The sequence below is a fragment of the Coccidioides immitis genome (genome assembly GCF_000149335.2).
Source record: "Coccidioides immitis RS genomic scaffold supercont3.3, whole genome shotgun sequence".
In the NCBI taxonomy this organism is placed as follows: domain Eukaryota; kingdom Fungi; phylum Ascomycota; class Eurotiomycetes; order Onygenales; family Onygenaceae; genus Coccidioides; species Coccidioides immitis.
Genome location: NW_004504308.1, coordinates 1,750,581 through 1,778,184, shown reverse-complemented (window position 1 = coordinate 1,778,184; position 27,604 = coordinate 1,750,581). Strand labels below are relative to the sequence as shown.

The following is a 27,604-nucleotide window of genomic DNA, read 5'->3' as shown; positions in this document are numbered from 1 at the left end:
AGATTCTCATGTAGTTCAATTTGATATGGAAAAAACTGAGTTAATCCACTTTACTAAATTATTTAGTGAAGATAACTCAGTTAAACTACATGATCAAGTTTTTAAACCAAAAAAGCTAGTGAGATGGTTAGGTATTTGACTTGACAATACTCTTACTTTCAAGAACCATGTTGAAATTAAGATATCAGCTGCTGAAAGAGTTCTTAATTAAATAATCAGACTTTAAAATACTGAAAAAGGTCTTACTTTTCAAGCTATGAGACAACTTTATATAGCTTGTATTACTTCAGTAGCTGATTATGGTGTTCAGATTTGGTGGAAGAATCAAAAAAATCTTTTTTATAAGTATGAGAAACTTTAAAACTCTGCTTTAAAGAAGGTTCTAGGAGCTTTTAAAACTTCTTCAATTTATGCTATAGAGATTGAAGGTGCTATTCCTCCTGCTAAAGTAAGGTTTAATAGACTATGCAGAAACTATGCTTATAGACTATTAAAAATGCCAAAAGAATATGCAATTAGAAAAAAAGTATCTTCTAGCTTTCCACCTTATAATAATGGTGTTGATCTTGATTGGAAAAGGTTTTTAGATTGGAATCAATCAGAATTAAACAATGAATATGTTGTACAAACATCAACTGAAAGAAAAAGAAAAAGAAGAAAAATCAATAAACAAAAAAAGTATCCAAGTCAACTATTCAGAATTTGTTTAATGATTTCAAATATATTATCTTCTCTAAAAACAGAGAGAATCAAAGCAAAATGGAATGCACCTTGGTCTGAAAATCTAGCTGATTTGATAGATATTCAAATTGAAAATTCAGACAAGAAAACAGCTAAAGATAGTCACATAAATAGAATTAAAAATCTAGATAATAGATCTTTAATTCTCTATTCAGATGGATCCAAAGCTGAAGAAAGTCAATATGCTGGTGCTGGTGTATACAATCTACAAGATAATATTAGATTTTCATGGAATCTAGGAAAATATCTTGAAGTCTTTGATGCAGAACTGTTTGCTATAAATAAAGCATTTAAATTAGCAAGTTCTATCTCTCAGTCTCAATCAAGATCAATATCAGATATCTGGGTGTTTTCTGATAGTCAAGCTGCTATTTAGAGACTCATGAATCAAGATCTTAATTCTGGCTTATATTATCTTCAATCTATAAGTAAAACTGCTAAGTCTTTTAAAAATCAGCAAATTAATCTACATCTTCATTGGGTTCCTGCACATGTAAATATACATGGAAATGAAGAAGCTGATCTAGCAGTAAAGAAAGCTACAGAATTGAATCAAGTTTGTTCTGAAAGATATATATCTCTTACTTATATAAAAGAACAAATAAAAGAACAAGCAATAATAGAGTAGTTTGAAGATCTTTTTAATAGAGAAAGTTTTATAAATCACTACTCTCAATTCAAAATAAAACCCAGATGGAAAGCATCTACTCTTTCTATATCTAAGAAGATATGATCAACTATTTGCCAATTAAAGCTTGGTCATGGATATTTCAGATCTTATCTAATAAGATTATCTGACTACTTTTCCAATTTATGTCATTTCTGTAATTGTGTTGAAAATCCAAAGCATCTACTATTAGACTGCTCAGCTTATTATACTGAAAGAAGAAAAATTTAACAAGAACTTGATATTTCTCAACTATCTTTAAATTTTATTTTTGAAACTGAATTAGGCTTAAAATAGCTAGTTTTATTTCTGAAATGTACTGGAATAGCTACTAGACAGTGGCTTTCTGTTAGGAGAACTGGTCATAGGTCATGTAGGTTTTCCCAGGATTAGGGGTACAAAAGAGCTAAGTTGGTACAATGCCCACAACTGATGGGAGAGAGTTGTGCATAGAATGTAGGGGTTCTCTAACTAGAAGACTGAATGCTGGGGTTCCCATAATCTATGCAAATCATGTGATTCTTATACATTCAGAGTTAGGGTCACATGAATACTTCTGAACACCCAATATTATCTGATGCTTGATTGATCTAGATCTACATTCATAACACTATCCCCTTCTCCAGAGGTCTTGGACTCCAAGGCATAGAGCCACCAAAGTGGTTTTTCATACATTATTGTAGCTCCTCTATCATTGGTGGAGTATTATAGATTCTTGAATGTGCAAGCTTCTGCATTACTACTGCTTGTCTATATAGATATTCCATATGTGTATTACTGCCAGTTGCAGTAGACATTCTTTGTTATAGAACAGTAATTATTTTATTACAAACATCCAGCATTTTATCATATACTTATTTCTTTGTTTATTTGCTTGTCTGGTTGCTATGTTATCTGTTGTTCATTATCATATTGTCTATCAACAAGTCATGGGACTAGTAACTTTATTGTATTATAGTATAAGTATAAATAAAGAGTTTCTGACCCTCTTCTTTCTTCTTTTTCTTCTGCTTTGTTTAAGCTCAGACATCATTTCTTGTTTATTTTATAACTTACCACAATATTGTTATTAAAAGACTCTGTTATACATAATGAGGAAGATACTCTTCTGTGCTCCATCTATATTTACCTGATATTTACAGACTGTCTGAATGAAAGCAAGCCTTGTCTATGGAATGCTAAGAAGAAATCTTGTTCTTATTGTTTAGAACATCAAACCCATATCTGTTGTAATGTAAGTATATCTTTGTCCATTTCTCTTGTTGTTCTGATATGACTGTAGGTTTCAGAATCTGCTGTCAAACTAGTTTGTCAGCTCTTGCAACTTCAAGAAGAATACTATAGTTTTGATATAGCTGATTCACATCACCTGTACAACATAAAGTGCATGAGTGTACTCATGTGAGAGTTTTGTGAACTTGACTCTGGAGTCACTAAATACTGTCACTGCCAGGCTACTTCTCATCTTGAAGAATCTTCTACAAAATGCTGTTGTCTTGCATTACATCATGAAACTAAAACCATGAACCTCATATTCAAAACAGAATCTATTAAAGATAGTCTGTCTGAGCTTCTTTATTCAACAACCCCAGTTTGTACTATTCTGTTTCAGATAGAAAATGAAATCAGAAACATCTGAGTTTTACTTAATCATTTCACTACTTGTTTAACAGATGAAGTCAAAGCTCTTTAGAGTGTTACAGAAAGTAGTCTTGTAGATTTTCTTTATCATTTTCTCTTGTTATCAGACTAATCTCTGTCTAGGCCAATCTTATATCTTCCATTAACTGTCTGGTCAACATTATCTTCTCTGGTTTCCAGAGCATTGTAGATACAATTTATTCTACTTGTAACTCTTTATCTGTTAAGTCTACTTCTATTGCAGTACTGTCTGTCATTATACCACCAGTTCTGGTGACTTCAGAACCATGTCTGTCTTTGGCTGGTTTATTTCTATTATAGCTGTGTTTCAGACACCCTCATGGTACCCCTTCTCATCACTAGTTGTTTGGTTTTGTTATGTGTGATAATCTTTAGCCTGTCTAGTCTTCTTTTTGTATGTAGATTTATTCATCTTAGAATAACTTTGCTTTTTTTGTAGGTAATTCTTAAGAACTTCTTGTGTGTTTTCAAGATTTTTCTCAGGTTCCCACATTGATTTCTCAATAGGGAATCCCTTCCATTTCACTAGGTAGCATTTCTTATGATAGTACACTTTGTTGTTCAAGATTTTGTCTACTTCCCACTCATGATGGTCATTCACTAGTACTGCAGAAGGGCACATTAGTATCTCACCTGTTCTTGTGTGATATGGTTCCAGTAATAAGATATGGAAAATGTTGTAGATCTGATAGCTTGGAGGAAGCTTCAGTCAATATGTATTATTTTCTATAGTCTCTATTACTGAGAAAGGTCTGTAGTACTTGTTGTCTAACTTCTTGCAAGAATGTATTGTTTATAAATTTCTTGATGACAACATTACTTCATCACCAGATGCATATACTTTATCTTAATGTTTTTGATTATAGAACTGTGCTTGGTTCTCTTTTGCTTTTATCAAATATTCTACCAGATTATCTCTTAATACAGAGATTATTCTCAGTTTCTTGTTGAATATTGTCTGTATATCATTGTTGTCATCAATTAACTTCTGAATCTTGTCTGATTTTCTAGATTCAAAGCTGTACATTGCTTTGAATGAGAACATATGTATTGCAAAGTGTTCTGATCTGTTGTATACAAATTCTGCATACACAAGCCACTTCTCCTAATTATCTTGCTTATAGCTACAATAGATATAAAGATATCCCTCCAAAATCTTGTTTAGTATCTCTGTTTAGCTGTCTGTTTGTAGGTGGGATGCTATATTAAGTTTTTATCTAACTTTTATGTGAAAACATAGCTCTGATTAGTATTTACTTGTGAAAACAGGTCCCCAGTCCAAAACAATATTATTTAGAAATCTGAAGTCTTTAAATATTCTTCTGAATAGAAGATTTGCTATCTCTGGTGCATTAATCTTCTTTCTACATGCAAGAAAACATGCAAGCTTTGTAAATTAATTCACAATAACCAGGACTACATTATATAGATTTCTCTTCTCTTCACTCAGAGAGAGATCCATTATAAAGTTCATGGATATTGAACACTAGAGACCACTGGATGTTGGCAATAATGCAAGCAACTCATATAATTTGTGCATTGGAGTCTTCTCTTTTTAGTAGATTTAGCATTTATGTATGTATATCTGGATATCTTGTTTCATTAATTACCAATTGTATTTTTGCTGAAGCAAGACAAATATCTTTACCATACTAAAGTAATCTGTAAATAAGTTGTTGTAGTGGACTTATAGTAGTTCTTATCTTAGAGTCAGATCTTTAGAAATGTAGATTCTGCTGCTCTTTATCAAAAGACTCTGTTTATCTATTTTCCACTCTGACTGCTGGAATTCTGTCTTAGTAAATCTTGCTTGTACAGAGAGATTATCTTTCTGTGCTTCTAGCAGCAGATTTAACACACTCACAGTTGGTTTATTATAGATCTTTTTGTCTTTTATTACCATGTTCACACACACATGGGGAATCCAGAATCTCCTGTAATTTCTTTGTTGAGTCTCCCCAGCATCTCTGGCTAATGCTCTCCAGACTGACTTAACTGTCTTGGTGTTATCAGATCTTCTCTACACTATCTCTATCTCACTGCTTTAAATAGTATAAGCAGCACATACTTGAATACCTTCTTTATCAAAGAAAGTTTCTTTGAATAAGTTCCACTCTGAAATATTATCTGTGTAATATTGTTTAAGTATATACATCAGCAGACCAATGTCTTCTTCTAGTTTAATATAATCTGGTCTTCATAATAATGTATCAGCTGGGTTATGCTTTTCAGAGTGATAGAGAATCTCAAAGTCATATACTCTGAGAGCCTCTATCCATCTTATATATTATTATTGTGCCATCTTGTTTGTGGACTTCATAAATAAATGAAGATTTGCATAATCTGTAATAATCTCTACAGAGTACTTCATTTCTTCTAAGTACTGTCATCAATAAACAAATACTCAGATAATGACCAACATCTTCTTATCTGATGTATTATAGACTTGTTGAGCCTGATCAAACTTGAATAATTAGTAGACAACTGAGTGCCACCTATTTTTGAACAGCTGTAACAATAATATATCTGCAGCATGTTCTAAAGCATCTGTCTCCAGACATATTCTATATTCTGAATTATAGTGTTGAATGACAAGCTCTCTGGAGAAGACTGTTTGCAACTCACAAAATGCTTCTCTGACAGCAGATATCAGAAGAAAAGATTCTTTCTTTCTTCTCTTTTCACTGCTCTTTAAGAGATCTGTCAATAATGTTATGATAACTGAGTACTTTTGTATGAATCTTCAATAGAAGTTCACAAAACCCAGAAATATCTGAATATTATGAAAACTTCATGGCAAGAACTACTTTATGATTATCTGTATCTGCTTTGGGTCCATCTTAATATCTTCATTATTAATGATATATCTGAGGTATAAGATTGTTTATTTCTTGAAAGCATACTTAGCAAGCTTTGCAAACAACTAGTATTTTCTTAGATATTTCATAACTAGTCTAACATGTTTCTTGTGCTCTCTCTCTGAGACAGAGAAAATAAGAATATTGTCTAGGTAAACTATACAGCATATATTAACCAGGCCTGCCAGTGCTCTATTAATATAGGACTGAAAGATCACTGATGTATTTAATAATTCAAAAGACATGACAAGATACTCAAAACTCTCAAACTTTGTATAAAATGTGATCTTTTATTCATCTTCTTTTTTGATTCTAATCTGATGATAGACATTATGTAGATCTATCTTGAAAAAGTAGTGTGCTCCTGCCAACCAGCTTAACATCTTATCTATCAACAGCAAGAGATAACAGTTCTTCACTATGATTGTATTAAGATCATGATAATTAATGCAGAGTCTGAGTTCTTTATTAGTCTTGAGTGTAAATAACACTAAAGCCTCTGTTAGACTTTGTGATGGATATATTTAATTCTTGTATAACTTGTTCTTGATATACTCTTGTAGAATCTCCATCTGCTTGAATAATAGTTTATAGATTGGCATGTACAGAGACTTGCAGCCATCTTTAAGAATAATCAGATGACTGATCTTTATTAATTCTGGCAACTCTGCTACTTTTTCTTCTGAGAAAATATCTTTATAGTCCCTCAATTACTTAAGTACTTCTGTCAGGACTTGATTGTTGTCTGATATGAAAATAGTATAAGAGAATTTGTTCTTGATGTGCACTATTCAGAGAAATCTATCTGCATTCAGAAGTTTCACTGTTTTCTCTGAGAATCAGTAATGCTATATCTTGTTCTTCTAGTCTATATCTGGGTTGAAATCTTCTAATTACAGCATGTCTAGAACTATATTTATGTTAACTATATTGATTACTGCAAACATATGTCTTACCATCTTTGTGGTCCCCATGAAGTCTGTTATAGTGAGTTGGGTCTTGTAGATGCTGTACCAATCAGTCTCAGCTCTGTTTAACATCTTAATAACTTCCATGGATATCTCTGGTTGATCCCAGTCTAATTAGAACATCAGTTTGTAGAAGATACTGTCTACTGTGGTCTCTGAGTTCAAAAGTGCAGCTTGCTCTGTAAGATTATCTGATAATGTAGTCAGTGTGGCTGACAGACACATACTGTGTCTGCTTACCTTCTCTATTAAGTTAACATCCTGTCTTTCTAATGTTTAATCTGGGTCTTGCATGAGCTTTATAACTCTAGTCTTTGTCCAGTCCTCATTCTTTTTGTCTGTCTGCTGGAACTTGTTAGAGCTGTTCATACAGAACTTTGCTCTATAGTCTGGTTAATTATATCTTAGATAGAGCTCTTTATTCATTTGTTGTTTGTGTTTCTGTTCTAACATTTTTGGAAGTGGTTTCACTGGCATCTTTTTTGTTTGTGGATAATCTTCTTTGTTGTCTTGTTGGGATATATCTTTCTCTTAAGAGATTAAGATTTTCTGTTTCTTCTTATTTTAGTTCTTGTTCTACTGACTTTGCTTCTTCTTTTCTAGAATAAACTTAATAAGTGTTACTTGTTCTTGTAATTCTGCAATCATTTTTAATTAATATTGCAGTTTATTCAGTTCAGCCCAGATGATTAATCTGAGCTTTATCTGTAGAAAGAATATATAAAAAAATTCATCTAATAGACTGTCCAGATTCTGTTCAAGTTTAGCAATATACATAAAAAATAAGAGTATGAATTGATTCTCTTGTTAAACAGTGTCATGATAATACTGTATCATATCTTAACTATAAGTTATCTCAGATTTAATATTATTCTTACACCACATCTCAAATTTATTTTATGATGTAAGTAGTTGTTCTCTCTCTATTTCCAATATCTGTTAATGCATCTGAAGTTTGTCACAAAAATGGCTGGACATTTAATTAATTCTGACTGCATCTGGTACTTTTTGTAATAAATTTCTCAGATGAAACTGCTGTCTTATTAAAGCTAATCACAATTTGCACTCATTAAGTGATTTGCCATAATAGTAAGATACTTTTAAGAGCTTCATATTATCAAAATCATCTGACTTCTTTATCAGTTGTATCTGTAAGAGAAACTTTAAAGAGAAATTATTATTTATTATTCTCTGTTCATATTCTATCTGCTTCTGCAGTCTGTGTATCTTGTTTTGTTTATATATATCTGCTGGATTCTTTTGCAGATATGTCTTCTTTTCTTCAAAAATCTTCTCTCTTTGAGTTTTATCTAATATATTGAGGGGTATATCTCTGTTGTCTATATTGTCTGCTGATGTCTTGCTGGTGATAGCTTTACTGCTACCAGCATCTTCATCAATATTCATCTTCTCTATATTGGTGTCTATCTCTGTCAGGTCTGCAATGTGGGGTGTTGTTGTGATTTATCTCATAGATCTTGGTGGTATTGTACTGACTTAGACAATTGTATATCAGAGTATTCAGAATGTTAGAGGAACCAGTTATAGATCATGTAGATTTTTCCAGAATTAGAGATATGAAAGAGCTAAGTTGGTATGATGCCTGCAACTGATGGAAGAGAGTTATATATAGAATATAGAGATTCTCTAACTAGAAGACTGAACACTGGGGTTTTTATAATTCATGCAAATTGTGTGATTCTTATATGTTCAGAGTTGGGGTCATGTGAATACTCTTGAACACCCAACATCATCTGATACTTGGTTGGTCTAGATCTATATTTGTAACACTTTCCCAAATATGTTAATTTTATTTCTTTTTAATTTGTATCACATTGCTACAAGAATTATTATTTTTCTTTAAAATTAATATTATGCTCTATCTGCTATTTGACTTTTGTGGAGAAAGAACATCTCATATTGTCTTGAAATACTTTGAAATTTGTCCTTTATTCAGTTTCTACAATGTATACTAAGTAAATCCTAACAGAGAAGCTGTTAGGTAGTCTTCATAGTCACTGACTGCATAAGACTATAATGAATAATAATAATAATAATAATAATCATAACAATACTCTGAAAACCAGAGAAAATAACATCAGCTAGACAGTTAATGAAAGATGTAAGATTGACTTAGACAGAGATTAGTCTGATAATAAGAAAAAATAGTGAAGAAAATCTACAAGACTGCTTTCTATAATACTCTAAAGAGCTTTAGCTTCATTCATTAAACAAGTGATGAAATAATTAAGTGAAACTCAGATATTTCTAATTTTATTTTCTATCTGAGACAAGATAGTACAAACTGAGATTGTTGAATAAAGAAGCTCAGACAGACTGTCTTTAATAGATTTTGTTTTGAACACAAGATTCACAGTTTTGGTTTCACAACATGATACAGAATGATGGTATTTTATAGAAGATTCTTCAAGACAAGAAGTAACTTGACAGTAACAATATTTGGCAGCTTCAGAATTAAGCTTACAAAACTCTTGCACAAGTATACTCATGCACTTTATATTGTACAGATAACATGAATCAGCTATATTAAAATTATAATATTCTTCTTAAAGTTACAAGAGCTAACAAACTAGTTTAACAGCAGATTCTGAAATCTACAGCTATGTCAGAACAACAAGAAGAATAAATAAAGACATACTTATATTATAACAGATACAGATTTAATATTCTAAATAATAAGAACAAGATTTCTTCTCAGTATTTTATAGATAAGACTTGCTTTTATTCAGATAGTTCATAAACATCAAGTAAATATAGATAAAGCACAGAAGAGTGTCTTCTTTATTATATACAACAGAGTCTTTTAACAATAATATTATAACAAGTTATAAAATAAACAAGAAACAACATCTGAGCTCAAACAAAGTAGAAGAAAATGAAGAAAAAAGAAAATCAAAAACTCTTTATTTATACTTATACTACAATATATTAAAGTTGCTAGTTCTATAACTTGTTAATAGATAATATAACAACAGACAACAGATAATATAGTAATCAGACAAGCAAATAAAGAAAGAAACAAGTATATAACAAAATATTAAATATTTATAATAAAATAATTACTGTTCTACAACAAAGAATATCTACTGCAACCAGTAATAATATGCATGCAGAATATTTATATAGATAAGCAGTAGTAATGCAGAAGCTTGCACATTTAAGAATCTATAATACTTTACTAATAATAGAGAAGCTACAACAACATACAAAAAACCACTTTAATAGTTTTATACCTCAGAGTCTGAGGCCTCTGAAAGAGAGAATAGTGTTACAAATATAGATCTAAATTAATCAAGCATTGAATAATATCAGATGTTCAGAAGTATTCATGTGACTCCAACTCTGAATGTATAAGAATCACATAATTTATATGGATTGTAGAAACTTCAGTGTTCAGTCTTCTAGTTAGAGGACCTCTATATTCTACACATAATTTCCTTTCATCAGTTGCAGGCATTGTACCTACTTAGCTCTTTTGTACCCCCTAATTCTGGGAAAACCTACATGACCTACAACTGGTTCTCCTAACAAAAATCTACATGACCTATGACTGGTTCTTCTAATATTACCAGAGATCTCATGGACTTGTTCATTGTGATCAATCTCCCCACCTATCTTATAGATATCTTTGAATCAGATACCTTCATACCTTGGTTACTTTCCATACCATTGAAGTCCTATGATACTGTATGATTGTACCTGATTCCACTACTCTTGAGAAGGCACAATAGCCTTGCCCTGACTCTGATATACCTGCATGGAAACTCTTTGTCATCAGAGCAAGACTGCCTACTTAACCAGAGCACTATTAAACTATTGATCACTATCTCCAATCTGTTGTTACTCTCTTTGAGCTCTTTGATACCCTTCAAACCCTAAAGGACCCTGAGAGATGCCCAGTCATCAACACAACACTATATGGTGATTTTGGTGTCCCGCTTGCTTGGTTGTCCCACTTGGTTGTGGAATACATTATTTACTATATCAGCTGTTGCACTATCTTCTGTTGTTTTTGCATTATCTTCTGTTGATTTAGCATCATCTGTGCAATATTTAAAGTTCATTCTCCTCTCTAGACTTCTGCCCATTATCTGGTGAGTTGTCTCTAAGTCTATCTGATTATCTAAGCTTGATTTAGAATGTAATGTAATCTGCAAGCAAGTGAAATCCACAAGTGAGCGAAAGATTAAATTAATGCATCTCAACTAACTAGAATTTAACCCAAAATACTAACACTCAACAACCCCTAAATAAATTAAATTATATTGCAATAGAACTGGGGCAGCTTCTTCTTGTATAGTCTAAAATATAGCAGTTTGTATATCTTGGTGGTGTCTGTGAATGTGATGCAGACTCTGAGACTGCAGGCTCAGAAAGTTAAGCAACCAACTGTTCAACAGATTGAGCAGGTGGAATGGCAAGCTCAGTAATCTCTTCTCTAGTTAGATCTTCTTCATATTGAATTTGATGCTTAGATCTTGTACATTTTTGCTTCTCTTTTTTATTTACAGCAAATATATTCTGATATTGCTTTTTTATAATAGTAATGTTGACCATTTTATATTTGCAAGCTCTGATAATTTAATCAAATTCTTCCACTAAACTCTGAAGTGAGCTCTCAAGCCTCTGCTCTATAAGATTCTTGATCTTATCTACCTGCTTATGCAATTGCTGGAGGTTGTGAGATGTTTGTAAAATTCAGAATAATACTGAGTTGCTAGATTAGCTAGCTGGAAAAGTAGAGGTTTGGAGTTAAATATCCAGCTGCTGAAGAATCTGATCTGGATCAAATAGGGCTATTCCAGTAGCTATAAAGCTATTTTGAATGTTCTGAGTCTTGAAGATCTCTGTATATGCTGTAGAATAAACATTCAGAAAATCTGTCTTCTTAATAATGTTAATTTCAAGCTGCATTTGCTGTTTAACTAGACTGTCATATATTTACTTCAAAACTGCAAAAACACTCACATCAAGAGACTGCAAGAGATGGAATGAATATGGTGATATATATAGAGAAATAATCTTATTCTTCTTGCAGATATAGTTAAATTCTGGGGTAAGATAACTGCTGTATCTATCCAGAATAAGAAGTATATGAGTGCTAACTCTCTGTGGATTTGCAGTAGAAATAAATAGCCTAGTCAGCTATTTCATTTTTATCTCATCTGTAGTTCAGTTATTAGAACTAATATCAAGTCTCCAGCTAGCTGGAAGCCTATCAAACCAGCCTTTCTGTAGATTTTATTCTTTAAGAATGATGTATGGGGGCAAGACCTAGTCTGAGACATTGACTGATTCAATTACTGTGATTTATTCTTAATTTTCAGACTGTAGAAGCTTTGCTTGACTATAGTGCTCAGCACTAGTAATAATCTTGATAGTTGTGCAGAGGCCTATTGCAAATCCAGTCTTATTAAAGTTGTAGATATCTTTTATTAAAATTTTATACTCAGTAATTATATCTTTCAGAGTCTTAAATCAATTCTGAATAATCTTTCTATCCTTATATTTTGCTTGCTTGTGATTATAGTATCTGGAATAGCAGTATTTGAGCTCTTATAGAGTTTAATCAGATTTGACACCTATTTCTAGCTAACATGAGAGGGAGAAGAGGTAGGATCTCATATTGTAAGAAGATGATTGGCCGTATTCTCAACAAATACTGGTTGGGGGGGAATTCCTTGTTTAGCTAGGTCTAGAATTCATTAAACTAGCTGATTCTCTTCAGGCTCAGTCAATTTGGTTGAATTTGCATGTAGACTGATTTGTGCATGTCTTCCTTTTGCTTGATGATATAAGGTAGTATAAGATATATTAAATAGCTGTGCAGCTTCAGCAATTGAGCTAATTTCTTGCTTTTTAAGAGTAGAAATAGCAAGTTCAATCCTTCCCTCTATTTCTATAGAGGATCTTGCATTTTTATTGCGAATTGGTGGCATTCTGACGCGTTGAAGTGGATGGTTGAGGAAGTTGAAAAAAATCTTTCGCTCGCTTGCGGATTACGTTAGAGAGATTCATTGAAGTCTTCTGATTAGAAGTTCAGTGCTCCAGTTCATCCATATGATTTACCATGGCTTTGGCGTTGCCAGATGCTTGATTTGCTTGCTAGATACATTTAGTAGCTATTTTGCTCACTCTCTAATTAAGTGCCAGAAAGCTACAGGTTTTGACTCACTCTTTAGCTTGGTGCTAGAAGGCTACAGAAATTGCATGTATAGAAGATGTCTATCTCAACATACACTTTTTCTTGTACTCATAAAAACTCTTTATTCACAAGAATAACTGTTCAGAGTGTTAATTATAAGCTTTATTAATTAATTAAGCTGTAAACCAATCTTATACACTTGCTCTTCAGCACAAAGGGCTATAACCTGATGGAGGACTCATATGCTTGTCATTCACTAAGCTACCTAAAGGGGAATCTTGGCTAATCTATGTGGGTCACATGAGCAAGGTGCTAGTCCATACCGGAAAAATGAGCTTTTCGGGCAACCATCAGAAAATGTTTATCCAATGTGACCTGTTGAACCACAGATTGCAAGCTTGAAACTGTAGATCCACCATATATTTACAATGCACATATAAAGGGTCCAAAATGTATAGAATTTAGAATATATAATGCACTAATTGAGGGTTTTAAACCCAATTCAGAAGCTTTTTAATTGCTAGAAATTAACTACTAAGTGTTTACAGAACCACCTGCACAACCTGAATTGTAATGAATTTTTTTTTTTTTTTTAAATTTCAGGAGCCTTCTCACTGGTTGAAGTCTCTGGTTCAGAGACAAAATGTAAAGTGAGTGCAGAAGAATTATCAGGGCAAGCCTATTCAGACTGCTTGATTATACTTTCAAGCAAATCAGCTCTGCTGTCTCCAGTTGAAGACAAGCCTGACACAGATAGGTTCAGCTGCAACTAAATGAAGAGAGAAGATATGATTGGAGTGAAGAAGAAAGAGAGAGAAGCAGATACAGCAGAGAGCAGAGCAGCAGTAAATCAGTCTATCTTAATTACTGATTTGCAAATAATTTCTTCTGTCTTTTGCTTTTTCTGTCATCAAATATTAAAGTCAGTTTAATTTATTCTAACATTGCATCAAGTATACTGACTGCAGAAGATAAATAATTAAACTTTAAGTTCCAGCAGATATCAGTCAAGATCCTTTCAATATTCTATATATATAACTGCATTAGCATGAGTTAAATATATGATCTTCAATTAGTTTAATCTATCTTAACAGAGCAGAATGTGTTCTCTGCAAGCTCTTTTTATTTAACTTGAATAGACACAAGCTTTTTTAATACTGTTAAAGTGGCAGCACCAACTTCAGTATTAAAAGAGAGAAGAGAAGAAGAGTTGTCAGTTTGAACTGATAGAGATATTATTTTGGCAAGTATTTTACTGAGACCAGCAGTCTGTTCTGTCATGCTGGTTTTCAGTTCTTCTCAGAGCATCATGTTCTTAAGTCTGAGAAAATTATTATGGTTAAATAGCAATACTGCCACTTTCTTCTGCATCTCTGAAGAGACAGAAGCACAGGCTTTTTTATCTTCTGCATAATTAATGTAGGTCTTGATGATTTCTTGCTTGTGTGAACAAGGCTTGTTACTGTATGCTGTATATATGAATGTTAAACAGCAATTACAGAGTGTATTGTCTATAGTGAGCTCTTTTTTAACAGCTAAGAGCTTTCACTCTGGCTTCTTCTTTGCAGACATTAAGAAGTGCTCATTCTGAGCTGCTGCTAATTTATATGTTTGCAGAGCTATTTTTTGATATTTCTGCATATATTGTTCTTCAGTTTGCTGCAGTTCCTTATTTCATTTGAAATCCACCACTTACCTTAATATTGGAACAGGGGGAGAGAGGTGACAAGAAATATAATGAGCTTAAGAGAAGGAAAAAAAGAAAAGAAGAGAAGAAGAGAGAGATTTTGTGTGGGAAGAGATTATTATATCTAGTGTGTTCACTTGATTGTTTTGGATTTCCTAATTAGAATGTGTTTATTTATACATTACTAAGTGCTAACTTATTTTGCTTAGAGCTTTTATGGCTAATTACAGCAAACAATAAAGAGATATATATTGAATATAGCAAAATTCAGCTCTTGCAAGCATTGATATAACAGAGCATTGCATTGAAGTCTAGATATCAAACTCTGAAATCTATTTTGAAGCACAAACTAACAGTCAATTTTAATCTGAGAAGATATCTTTCATGTATTTAACTAGAATCTGTGTCTCTTTCAGAGTTTGCAACCAGTTGCAGCTGGCACAGGTCTCTTTGAACAGACAGGCTGATTTATTACAGTCTCAAAATAATTCTCTGTAATATTCTGCAAAGAATTCTGATTCTTCTTATTTGAATTATCATTCTCTAGCTTCTGCAGGGCTTGCACTACCTGAGCTGGATGTGAATTGGGTTCCCTGGGTGGCATACTAGATGTTAACAGAACTGCATTCAGAATTCCTGGCAAAGTCTCAATATAAATAATCTTTGGCTTTCTTGGTTGAATCTTCTGTTGGGTGAAGTTGTCTGAATTAATATCTCTCAGTTCTGGTTTCTGTGTCAAGCAGTCCCAGAGCTTGAGTACAGAATCCCAGGTGTAGATTAATGAGATGAATATGTTCTATTTTAGATTGTTGTCATCAAGATATAGCTTCATGTATGCTGCTAAATTTGCATACACCTCTATTGCCATAACTGTCAATCATGGCAATTAAGATTTACCATTAACTTATATTCAAAATATTATTTCTCTTGTGGAGCTGACTTCTCAAAATTGACATATGGCTTAACTCAGTAAAAGACTTTACAGAATTGGTCCCACTTGAATAATTAAGTAAAATAGCTGATCAGCTTTTGTTGATTGGTTATTTCATGAAGTCTGAAATTAGAATTCTCAGTTAAGCTGAGTTCAATATATTTTCTGATATGATCCTGCTAATGAGATCAGTTTATATTATAACTAGAAGTTTAGAGATGTTGTTCTAATCTTCAAGCTACTCAAGATCTTATATTTTCAATCTTTACAGAGGTCCAACATATATCTGGAAACTTCACAAAAATATGAGTTGTTTCTGGCTTTCCAGTTCTTAAGACTCAGCATCTTCTGGATGGTATCCAGAATCAGGTCAGTATTTAATGTTGATATATAGGCTTATTGCATCTGATTTTGTATCTTATGCTCCACCACTCAAACCCACTTTTCAATCTCTGTATAATTAGAGAATGCTTTGATTTGAGTACTTGTATTTAAATCAAACAATGTCTCTTGAGCCTTTGGCATGCTGTACAATTGAGGCCATGGGAATATGTAAGCTGTCTTTTTTGGCACTGGCATGCTCTGTGTCTCCAACATTTTGGCTATCAGATTGATATGGTTCAGAGTGAAGTGAGAATGAACAAGAGTAAATACTTGAATTTTGGAGGGGTTCACTATCTATTATATAGTTGACTCAGAGTGCATTCAACTACCCAAGTTGCTATTTGGATCTGTATCTATATTTCTCTACATTCTAAAATTCAACACCACTAAGTGATTGATTTCTTTGAAATAGATTAATTATCCAGAACAATGCAGATCATTACTGATCTTGCATCCCTTAGAGCTAATTACAGGTCTAGATAATCAGGATATTACAGTTGATCTGTAGCACAGTTAGCACATTTTGTGGCCGCTCTAACATTTAACTTTGCTATAATACATTCAATTCCCTAATTAAACAGCAATTTTCTTTCTAATTTCTATATACTTTGTCTCAAAGAAATTCTGCAGCAACCCTTACTGTTTCTGCAACTTGAAACTTAATTACTGTGGAAACCAGTGTATAAACCTCAAGCAAACATACAATATCTGAGGTATGTGAGGTGCATACAGAACTATATATTTTGAAGATGACTTTATTTATTATTTCCAGTCTTGCAGTTTTGAAGACACAGACAGCATGCTTATTTATTACAGAAATTGCAAGATTACAATCACATTTTATCTTCAGTAGAATCTGACATTCAGCCAAACAATCAAACTGAGAAGTCAGAGTTGAATGTAAGATCTTGAATTCTCTGTCAGTCTGCATCATTCTAATTACTGTGTACAGAATACAGTAAGTCTTTTAGATGTCTCTGATACTCTGTCTGACACTCTATTCAACACTCATTCTGAACCAGAAGATATCAGAGTGCAGGAGATTATACAAGAAGTAATGGCAGCTCTACCCATGGAATTAATTAATAACAATGAATCACAACAGTATGAAGAGCCTGAATCCAAACTCTGGTTACAGACTATATTACATCCAGTGCACCCAGTTAACAATGGAGATTCTGATTTTCATTCATAACTAGAGAATTCATTGGGCAACCAGCCAGCTGAGATCTACATTCTAACTATAATGAATGACCTGTTGAAGGTTCTAGTTCATGTGTGTGTGAAGTCTGATGAAATGCTGGACCACTTAATACTTGCTTTAGAATTATGGTGTGAAAAATTGGGAATATCTTGCCAACACTACAAGACACTGTGGGAAGTCTTACAGATTTCTGAAGATATTAGTGCACTGAGATCTCTATTATTAGAGCTGAGCACATTAAAGAAGAAATGCAGAGCTCAATTCTCTATGCTTCCCATTTGACAGGCATTCATACTGACTGTTTCATTGAAAATGCCAACTCTTTCATCTGCTGAGAAGCAACTAATACAGACATCTCTCACATTTAATTTATTCTTTCAGAATTCTGTGGCTCTTTTATTATTACTGGCAAGGTCTCCTGTATTTCACAAGAAGATATATATTGGTATGGCCAATCTAGTTAACAATCTGACTGAATTGTGACAATCATAAAGCTGGGGGAGCTTTATTAGATATTTATCAGGTGACTTTGCATGGTACTCTGACAGAACACCAGTCTTTTCTTTTGATTTTATTTGTTTTAGGTGCAACAATGCTGCATGTAGATGCACTTAAAATAAACAAGAAATTCATATCAGAAGAATTTAATTTGTGAGTTGGAATCAGAAACTGGCCTGCACAAAATCTGGTGAAATTGTTCTTATTATTCAGTACACTATTACTGCCAACAGCTTTGATAAAAGAATTCATTCTCTGAGATCTCTGCTTTGCCTGAACAAGCTGCTCTTACTGGAAGATCAGGAAACTCACATTATACATGAAGACAATATTCTAGCCTGACTAGATGTCCATCTTGACTATATCTTTAATGGATTGGGTAGCTACAAACCCTCAGAAACAAATGAGCTCTTTGTATAGTGAGTGATGAATACAATTCATGACACATTATCTGTACAAGAGCTCCAACTTAGCACTCCACTCCAGGGTGAACTGGAAATCACAGCATACAGAAGAAATATACTGATCAAGATGCTCTGCCCAGATGACTCTATCAAGAGAACTATATTCATTCTCTTCCAGCTGTTTATTGATGAATTTGATCTATATCAGAACATGTACCAAAATATAACTGACTTCTATATAATTCCTGCAGAACTTAATGATTCCAAAAAAAGATGATAAAACAATGTATATATAATTACTCTTAGGTCTCATGCTACAAATTTTTCTGATATTGTAGAGGCATTGGCTCCTGGTTTACAAGTAGTTGAAAGAGAATTTGACATTATAGTGAAGAAACTGTCAGAGTCATTGCTTCTTGTATTACTTATCTTGATAACATGCCACAGCAAAATAATAATGCTGAAATTAAATACTCTACTACAACAGTCTTCTGTCAGAGCTATACTGTCTCTGATGCAGAGAGATTCAATATAAATTTCAACTTGGTGAAACATGGCTGATATCATTATCAGTTACTCAATTTGCAGGCTAAAAGTGAGATGAAGTGGACTGTTCAGAAGTAAGAAGCACTGTGGAAGACCTATAAATTAATTAAGAAAAGTTCTCCAGTTTTGAAGATCTATCCAGTACTGAATCTGGTGACATTTTTTCTCTCTGACCCCTGTTATAGTGAATTTTCAGACCTGTCCAAAATTGCACATACATTATTGATATCACATATATTGATATCTGAGGGGCAGAAGAAATACTGCCAAATTCTACAGAAATTTCTATTTTGAAGATGCTGGGCCTGACTGCAGTTTCTAATTATTTATCTGAAGTTCTATCAAATTCAGAAACATACTCAAGCTTCAATTGTGATTCTAATTATACTCTGCTTTGCTCTAAAGTCTGACTGGATTTAGACTGTTGTTCAGCAGGCTCTCTATAACTTCTTTAATGAACAGTTAATTGATTCTGATATTCTGTGTTTGTTGCTTGCTAAAATCTTTGGTGCTATTGCAAGAAATAATTCACTATTAACTTCTCAGATATCTGTTGGGTATAATGAACTTAAAAGTGTGGTTGCCAATGCCTGAACTATACTTCAGAAAGTGATAGATACTACTATTATAGCTGCTGAAGCATCACAGTTGGCTAGTCAGACAGTATAAATACTAAGATTATAACAGAATTCACCAGTATTCAATCAGATTATTACACCCCTGACAGAGAATATTTCAATCAACACCATCAGTATTGCTCTGAAAGCAGATAAGATATTACATGCTTTGAAACACTGACCAAACATGCATATTGAGGTGCACTATACTAACCAGGCAAAGAAGTATGCTGTGCTAAATAACTGCAATATACTGATTGAGAAGAATAAATACTGTGAATATAAAGTATTTGTGCAGCAAACCAACAAGTATGATATTGAAAAGATTTTACTAATTTATAAGAGCTTCAAATGCACTATATTCTTGACTCTTGATGAGGCTCTTATGGAATTGAAACTCTATATCACCAGCTAGATGAAGCAACTTTATTGTGAATATCTGATTCTCATGCAAGATTTTATGTGATTGGAACACAATAAGCAACAAGATGATAATGAGAATGCTGATGAAGCTGATGACTCATATGCTATCACCCTCTTTCATATCTTAATCAATGCCTACTGCTAACTACCAGCTAGCTGTAAAGTTATAGAATTGCTTGATTTACAAAGCACACAGCTTTCTGAACTACCAGTTACATATTTCTTTTTGCAAAAGCTCCAACTTTCATACAGCAGTGATTGGGCATATTAACATATGCTTGACAGAGATTCAACTCTAATCTGATTGTTTTAAAAGCTAATCTTTATATTTAATAAAGATGTGCATTGCACTACATTGAAACTCAATAATCTGGTTGAGTATACTTGTGCATTGAGCATCAAGATCAGACAAATAAGATGTATATTCATTCACAACCAGGGCAGCAGCTGAAGGGTTTTTTTTGCTATATTCTCTGCTTATGAAATTCAGCACAAAGAGAGTACTAAATTTGCTGATTTTGCAGGTGAATTGGGATGAGATTCATATAATTGGTCTACCTGCAATTCACAAATCAAGCCTTTACACTATATCTGTCAGTAAAGATTCTGAAAGACTCAAACTAGATTCTGCTCTGCTGACTATCTTTCTCAACTGTACTTGGAGTGTTTTCTTTTTATAGATGGATTGGGTGGTTTGATGTATATAGTATTACATATTAGTTGAAATCCAATTTCTCTCTCCAGTGTCTGCTGGGGTAACTATACTATAATGATTTCTATACTATAATGGTTTCCCTCCACATTTATAAACCCAAAAAGGTATCCCAAACATTCCTAGATATATTTATTGATCAGGGGTTTCAACATTTCCTGATTTCTATGTTAAGGATTGGAAGCTATGTTTCCAAATTCAGAACATATATATTTTTAAACTTCCAAACAACTGTGGATTCAGATAAACATATATTCCGATGTAAACATATCAGGACTAGTGGATCTATGGTTTACAAATCCTCCCCATTTCTGCTATGGGTTGGATTACCTAACACAGCTGAACACTCCGTACTCCGCACAGAGCACCCTCTTTTGCATCATGCCACTGTGCTCAGGGCTGTACTTCATAACTTGTCAGTCCTGTCATTGTAAACTGAGATTGCTGACTTCGATTTTCAAGTCATATAGCGAAAATGAGGACTATCTTATAGATGGAAAACTTGAGGCTAACATTCGCTCGCAGACTTTGGTTTACCATTCGAGAGACTCAAAGTGGTGGATAAAAGAGGTTCACAACTTACAGAATGAACCGACAGTAAAACATAGGACCTTGAAAAAGAAACGTTCGCAAAGAATTCCGAAACTTTGTCAGGCTCATAGACTACAGTGCCAGAAAACTCGTTTGAAATCACGGACGGAGTCTTCCAAGTCCTCAACGTCAACAGCAAAACGCCATATATTCTCAAGATTGTGAACCGGCCCCTCTATAAGCCCTATGACACGGAGGTCATACGCGAAGAGCTCAAAAACCATGAAATATTCCGAGGCACGCCGTGTACGAGCAGCCGGTATCGCAGTATCTGCAAACCCTTATATGACATCGAACACAAGGGATCAACCTCTGATAGTCACTGGTATTGTGCTGGAATTCTACAGTGGTGGCTCTATCCAGAGAGCCTTGAACATACATCACCTGCTTGGATATTCCTGGAAACGGTGGCCAAAACAAATTGCTACTGCATTAGGCCGTTTCCACATGGCCGGAAAAACTCCCATGGATATCAAGCCTTCGAACGTTGTTCTGGATGCGGATGGAAATGCAGTGCTTATCGACATCAGTGGCATTGGTGGAATCACACAGGGGTGGCGTGCCCCGGAGATCCGAGACGGAATATCACTTAGCGAATTCCCGTATGAGGTGCGTAAATCGAATGACACTTGGGCTTACGGAAAGTTTCTGTCAGAACTATTCTACATGTAGAAGACAGCCCTACTGCGAAGACACTGGAGCGGATTGCTGGTTGCCTAATGGTAGAAAATGTGCATGCACGCATCACTTTGTTTGAAGCCATCACGGAACTGGAGCTTTCCGGTATTGACAACATTGAGGGCTCATGCAAGGAGGAACAATCCAACTAGAGCGATCACAAAATATTGTTTCTCCTTAATATCCTTGCCTTGATTTGCTTCAATAATCATCTTCTTCGTCGAATCCGCCACCTGTTCTGGGACCTTCACGAACGGCCAGAAAGCATTCGGAATGTTATGGCCATAGAAACCTAGCCCCTACCTGGACCTTCCCTCTTTAAATTTGGTTATTGTCACAGCCACTGATGCCACTGTTCGGCGAACTGCTGGTAGAGGCGTGCTTGCCTAACGATATGATTTTACGATGATAGAGATCTTGAGCCCAACAAGGTATCTTTTGCAGCCGCATGGTCCGTTTCCCGTCAGCTCGGTGTTTCCGCCTCACTGGAGGAGGCCATCCATCAACAGACAGCGATAGAGCCATATGATTGTTAGGCAGGAGTTGTTGATTCGACTGTAGATGGCTAGAAAATTTGGGTACACCTACACCCCAGCCGTCTATCCCTGCCTTTATCGGAATCGCAACCACCACGATCATGGTAGTAGCCAATTGACTTTGAAATTTGATGTGGCAGGCCTGCAGAGTCTACGCCAAACTGAGGGTAGAGGACCGTGCGGCTCCGGAAAACTGCCTGCTGGTTTGAAGATTTATATCGCCATTGAGCCAGAGCTCATCCACCCACGGCGCAGTTACCTGCATCCGGTGTTCAAGATGTCGATGTGGCGATGAATTTACCGAGTATTCCTACCGGCCTGGAATTCATGCATGCGCACGAGATGCTCGACAAATAGTTCCAGAATTAGGTAGCTTTAGCAATTAATAGCAAGCATATCCATTTGAGTTCCTCCATCAAATTTCCTCCTGTTCAACTGTCAAGACTAGTCATCAATGAACGGGCGTTGATTGGATAGGCTCTGATCTCTTGGCAGCAGAATGCGATTGGCCACCATGCGATGACATAAGCAGCTTCGGCTGCTTTGATGAAAAGTTGGCGAGTTGCCGCTTTCGGAAGTGCAGAAAGCCAGCAAGACAAAGAAAACCACCGGCGGGCAACAGGGAACATATGTAATTGCATAGGCAGAGCAGGTTGTCCTCTTGGTGAGCTAGTCATCAGCTATCCAGCATCGCTTCCGTCTGCCGTAGCCGGTCACTACATTGCGTGCAAGCTGTCGTCTTCGGCGCGACACTCTGTAGCTTTAGGTTTGCGTTTGGGCATCGGGATATTCCTGCGCGCCAGAACCGGGGACAAGGCTCGTATTTTTGCCGGTCTCTACGCAGGATTAGCTCTGTGGATCGTGTGGGCGTTTTAACGGGCAACCAACTAGCGGTGTCCGTCGTTCCTTCGCTGCATCGATGCTACCCCTCCATCATAGACATGTTCACTCTCTCGTGAATATCGTCAAACAACCCCAATCCTATACCCCTCGACTCCTCATTCCTTATCGAGCTACATCCGCCGCTACTCGATCCGCCAGAGCCAGTCTCAGATACCTTTCCACCTCCGTGGGCGCCAGATCTACTTCCCTCCAGATTAGCTCACCCCACCTCAGAGCTACCCCGCGTGTTCCCCTCTTTGGATCTCGCCGGTTCAAGAGATACTGCTCCTATCGAAAAATGTGTCGTGCAATGGGAGACGATGCCGCAGGAGGCGCCGCCTCCATCGCCGCCAACCGCGAGGTTCTCCCTACTAACGTGAAGCCCCGCCATTACGACCTGACTCTGGAGCCCAACTTCGAGACCTTCACCTTTGACGGGACAGTGGTCATCGAGTACGTTGCATTTCCCACGGAGATTCCTTCTCTTGCTGCTGCATGGATGCTGATATATACTGCCATTGTACAGTCTTGATGTCGTCGAGGACAGCACCTCTGTTACCCTTAACTCCGTGGACATTGACATCCATTCGTCAACCATCATCTTGGACGATGGAAGCGAAGTGTCTGCCTCTTCGCTTTCGCTGGACCAGGATAAACAGAGAGCGACCGTGAAGTTCAACCAGACCTTCGCCGCAGGCTCTAAAGCCAAGTTGAAGCAGACTTTCACCGGGAAATTGACTGACAACATGGCTGGTTTCTACCGATGTGCCTATAAGGACGCCAGTGGAAATAAAAAGTATATGGCTTCTACTCAGATGGAAGCGACCGACGCCCGACGAGCGTTCCCCTGCTTTGACGAGCCGGCATTGAAGGCTGAATTCACCATCACTCTCATCGCGGACAAGAACTTAACTTGCATCAGCAACATGAACGTGGCTCATGAAGAGGAAGTTCATTCCAAGATGAGTGGCGGTCCAAAAAAGGCCGTGAAATTCAACAAGTCACCGATCATGTCGACATACCTTGTTGCATTCATAGTGGGTGAGCTCAACTATATCGAAACCAACGCCTTCAGAGTCCCCATTCGCGTGTATGCGACTCCCGATCAAGACATCGAGCATGGTCGATTCTCCCTAGATCTCGCCGCCACAACGCTGAATTTCTATGAGAAAGCGTTTGACAGCGAGTTTCCTCTTCCAAAAATGGACATGGTCGCCGTCCCTGATTTTGCTGCTGGTGCCATGGAGAACTGGGGCTTGATCACCTATCGTATCGTGGATTTACTCTACGATGAAAAGACCACCGGCGCAGCAACAAAGGAGAGAATTGCTGAGACTGTCCAGCACGAGCTTGCTCATCAATGGTTCGGTAACTTGGTGACTATGGACTTCTGGGACGGCCTATGGCTCAACGAGGGATTCGCTACCTGGATGTCGTGGTACTCCTGCAACAAGTTCTTCCCTGAGTGGAAGGTTTGGCAGAGCTATGTTGTGAACGATCTTCAACAGGCGCTTGCACTTGACTCTTTGAGAAGCAGTCATCCCATCGAAGTTCCTGTCAAGCGTGCGGATGAGATCAATCAAATCTTTGACGCGATCTCTTACTCTAAGGGCTCTGCCGTTCTGCGCATGATTTCCATGTACATGGGCGAAGAGAAGTTCCTGGAAGGCATCCGGTTGTACCTCAAGAAGCATGCCTATGGCAACACAACAACGACGGACTTGTGGGCAGCCCTGAGTAAAGTGAGTGGCAAACCGATCGAGGCGGTTATGGAGGTTTGGACAAAGCAGGTCGGATATCCCGTCGTTACTGTGCAGGAAAAGCCTGACCAGAAGGCTATTTCCATTAAGCAAAACCGATTCCTTCGAACTGGAGACGTCAGGCCGGAAGAAGATGCAACAGTGTACCCGGTTGTTCTGCGACTTAAAGGCAAGGAAGGTGTTGACGAAAGCGTTATGTTGGCAGAACGGGAACGGGAAATCAAGCTTCCGGAGCTGGATTTCTTCAAACTCAATGCTGACCACTCAAGTATCTTCAGAACCCGTTATACCCCGGAAAGACTCGAAAAGTTGGGCGAGGCTGCCAAGGCGGGGCTTCTCAGCGTTGAGGATAGGGCTGGGATGATTGCTGATGCCGGGGTGCTTGCATCATCTGGATACCAGAAGACTTCAGGCAGCCTTTCCCTACTCAAAGGATTTGATAGCGAATCGGAATTCGTGGTGTGGAACGAGATCCTCACTCGACTGGGCTCCGTTCGCAGTGCATGGATTTTCGAGGATGCTCAGGTTAAGGACGCACTGAAGACCTTCCAGCGCAACCTTGTCAGCGCTAAGGCACATCAGCTCGGCTGGGAGTTCTCTGAGGAGGATGGCCACGTTTTGCAGCAATTCAAGGCTTTGATGTTCGGCGCTGCTGGAGCTGCCGGTGACCAAAAGGTCCTTGACGCTGCCAAGGATATGTTCAGTCGGTTCTCTGCTGGGGACTATTCGGCTATTCACCCTAATCTTCGCGGAAGCGTCTTTGACCTTGTTCTCCGCAATGGTGGAGAGGAAGAATACAATGTCATCCTTGATCGATACAGAAATGCCCCTACGTCCACCGAGAAGAATACAGCGCTTCGTTCCTTGGGAAGTGCTCAACAACCAGAACTGGTGCAGCGAACCCTTGCGCTGGCTCTTTCGGATGAAGTTAGGGTGCAGGATATCTATATGCCACTTTCTGGCGTTCGAATTCATGCCCCCAGCATCGTTGCGCGATGGGAATGGTTGAAGGCCAACTGGGAGACCGTGGTTAAGAGGCTGCCACCTACGTTCACCATGCTTAGCACCGTCGTACAGCTCTGCACTGCTAGCTTGTGCACCGAGGAGCAATTAAATGATGTGCAAGAGTTCTTCAAGGATAAGGACCAGAAGGTGAGTGTTTCCTCTTTGCTATCTAGGGAGGGCCTTGCTGGACTTTAATATCTGACAATGATGAATAGGGTTTCGACCGATCTCTGGAGCAAAGCTTGGATTCCGTCCGTGCGAAGACTGGTTGGCTGCAACGCGATAGGGAGGACGTCGAATCATGGCTCAAAGCGAATGGGTACCTTGGAGATTCGAAGCTGTAGGCGACTAGATTTTTCCGGCGTTGATGGCTCTCAACTCAGATGTCGAGTAGCTAGGAACATGGATATGGCTTTAAATTGTGTGTGTATAGTACTCGGATGGACTGGGTGCATATTAGCACGTAAAACAGTAGAGGGCAGTTGGTGTTTACTTTTGGAAGACGCGAGGACATTTCTCAACCTGAAAGCCGGAGCCAAGGACCTTTTTGGCCATCTTACTCCGTAGAGAGATGGTGAACTGGGTGGACGGTGACCATATTCGGCCGGAGCAAGTAGTCGTCAATCCGGCCTCCTTGTGTGCAGAGCACTAATGCAATCTTGGATAAGATTTCTGTACGGAGCGCGGGGTACGTATACTCCGCACTACACATACACAGTACAATGGTGTGTGCAGATCAACTTCTAGTGAGATGAGCTCACTGTTGTTGATGGCGATCGCCAGGGCGACCTCAGGTCCTTACCGGAATCGGGGAAGTTCAGGCAATGGTGGATCCATGGTGGAGCCACTGTTCTGATTAAGTTATTATCTCTTAATACAGTAAACCCTCGCTATAACGAACAAAAATCCTTTCCAAAATTAAATCCTCATACAAATATTCGTTAAATATCTTCAAAAATTTCCTTTATAATTCGTTATATCGAGTTAAAAATGCCACCCAAAAGGTAATTTTAAGGTTTGAGGGCCTCTAATTAGATACTGCTGAAATTGAGGAGGATGAGGTAAATATGGAAGTTCTTCCTCAGATTAACACTTCGGAGGCTATAGACCTGGTAAAAACGCTTCACTTGTACGAGGAGCAGCAGGATCAGGGTGATCAGAGCCTAATTCAACAGCTAAATTACTATGAGAGAAGATTAGGAGCACGGAGGGTTGAAAATCAGGAGCAGCAGGATATTTGAGCGTACTTTGGACGCTCAACTAATTAATACGCCTGGGCGAGAGTCTTGTGTTAGTGTCCGCAGTTATGGACCCGAACTCTGGAGCTTTACATTGCCAGCAGAAAATGTTACAATATCTCTGAAACGAAATTATTATTTATTGCGCTGACAATTCGCCATCCTCTTTTTCAAATATATTCCCTTTTTGCTCGCTCGAGCCACTTCAAACTGCATAACTGGAAAGGGACAGCTAGGAAAGCAGCGTCTATCCAAAGGTAGAAACGTTCCAAGTCTTGTTGTCGAATAAAAAGAGACTTTGTCTAGGGAGCAGGGAAGCTGTGTTTACAAGAGTTAAGGGATAGGGAAGGGTTGGTGAGGGAGAATGGGCGATATAGAAGACAGGGAGCAGGCCGTCCGATGCTAGCAATATTCCGGGGACTATCATATTCAAGGGGCTTAATCAA

General features: G+C 37.0%; 4 protein-coding genes across 4 annotated transcripts; 2 read left to right on the top strand and 2 right to left on the bottom strand.

Moving 5' to 3' along the window:
* Positions 1 to 7,949: 7,949 nt before the first annotated feature.
* Positions 7,950 to 8,303, bottom strand: CIMG_13244 (uncharacterized protein; the record flags this gene model as incomplete). The annotated part of the gene is made up of 1 exon (XM_001241122.1): positions 7,950 to 8,303. One exon carries the CDS (start codon positions 8,301 to 8,303, stop codon positions 7,950 to 7,952), a length of 354 nt encoding a protein of 117 aa, XP_001241123.1.
* A 12,942-nt stretch (positions 8,304 to 21,245) lies between these two features.
* CIMG_08287 (protein kinase) lies at positions 21,246 to 21,889 on the top strand (the record flags this gene model as incomplete). The annotated part of the gene is made up of 2 exons (XM_001241123.2): positions 21,246 to 21,672; positions 21,732 to 21,889. 2 exons carry the CDS (start codon positions 21,246 to 21,248, stop codon positions 21,887 to 21,889), a joined length of 585 nt encoding a protein of 194 aa, XP_001241124.2.
* Positions 21,890 to 22,055: 166 nt separating this feature from the next.
* On the bottom strand, positions 22,056 to 22,376 carry CIMG_13243 (uncharacterized protein; the record flags this gene model as incomplete). The annotated part of the gene is made up of 1 exon (XM_004445008.1): positions 22,056 to 22,376. The coding sequence occupies one exon, from the start codon at positions 22,374 to 22,376 to the stop codon at positions 22,056 to 22,058; it is 321 nt and encodes a 106-aa protein (XP_004445065.1).
* Positions 22,377 to 22,886: 510 nt separating this feature from the next.
* On the top strand, positions 22,887 to 26,277 carry CIMG_08288 (aminopeptidase). Its single transcript, XM_001241124.2, has 3 exons — positions 22,887 to 23,608; positions 23,682 to 26,067; positions 26,136 to 26,277. Exons 1-3 carry the CDS (start codon positions 23,193 to 23,195, stop codon positions 26,262 to 26,264), a joined length of 2,931 nt encoding a protein of 976 aa, XP_001241125.1. The 5' UTR covers positions 22,887 to 23,192; the 3' UTR covers positions 26,265 to 26,277.
* The last annotated feature ends 1,327 nt before the right edge of the window (positions 26,278 to 27,604 follow it).

Excerpts from the sequence above, each read along its gene's own strand:
- CIMG_08288 (XM_001241124.2), top strand. The coding sequence starts at position 23,193 with ATGCTACCCCTCCATCATAGACATGTTCACTCTCTCGTGAATATCGTC. Across the intron at positions 23,609-23,681 it reads GACGGGACAGTGGTCATCGA|TCTTGATGTCGTCGAGGACA; the intron begins GTACGTTGCATT and ends GCCATTGTACAG. Across the intron at positions 26,068-26,135 it reads TCAAGGATAAGGACCAGAAG|GGTTTCGACCGATCTCTGGA; the intron begins GTGAGTGTTTCC and ends AATGATGAATAG.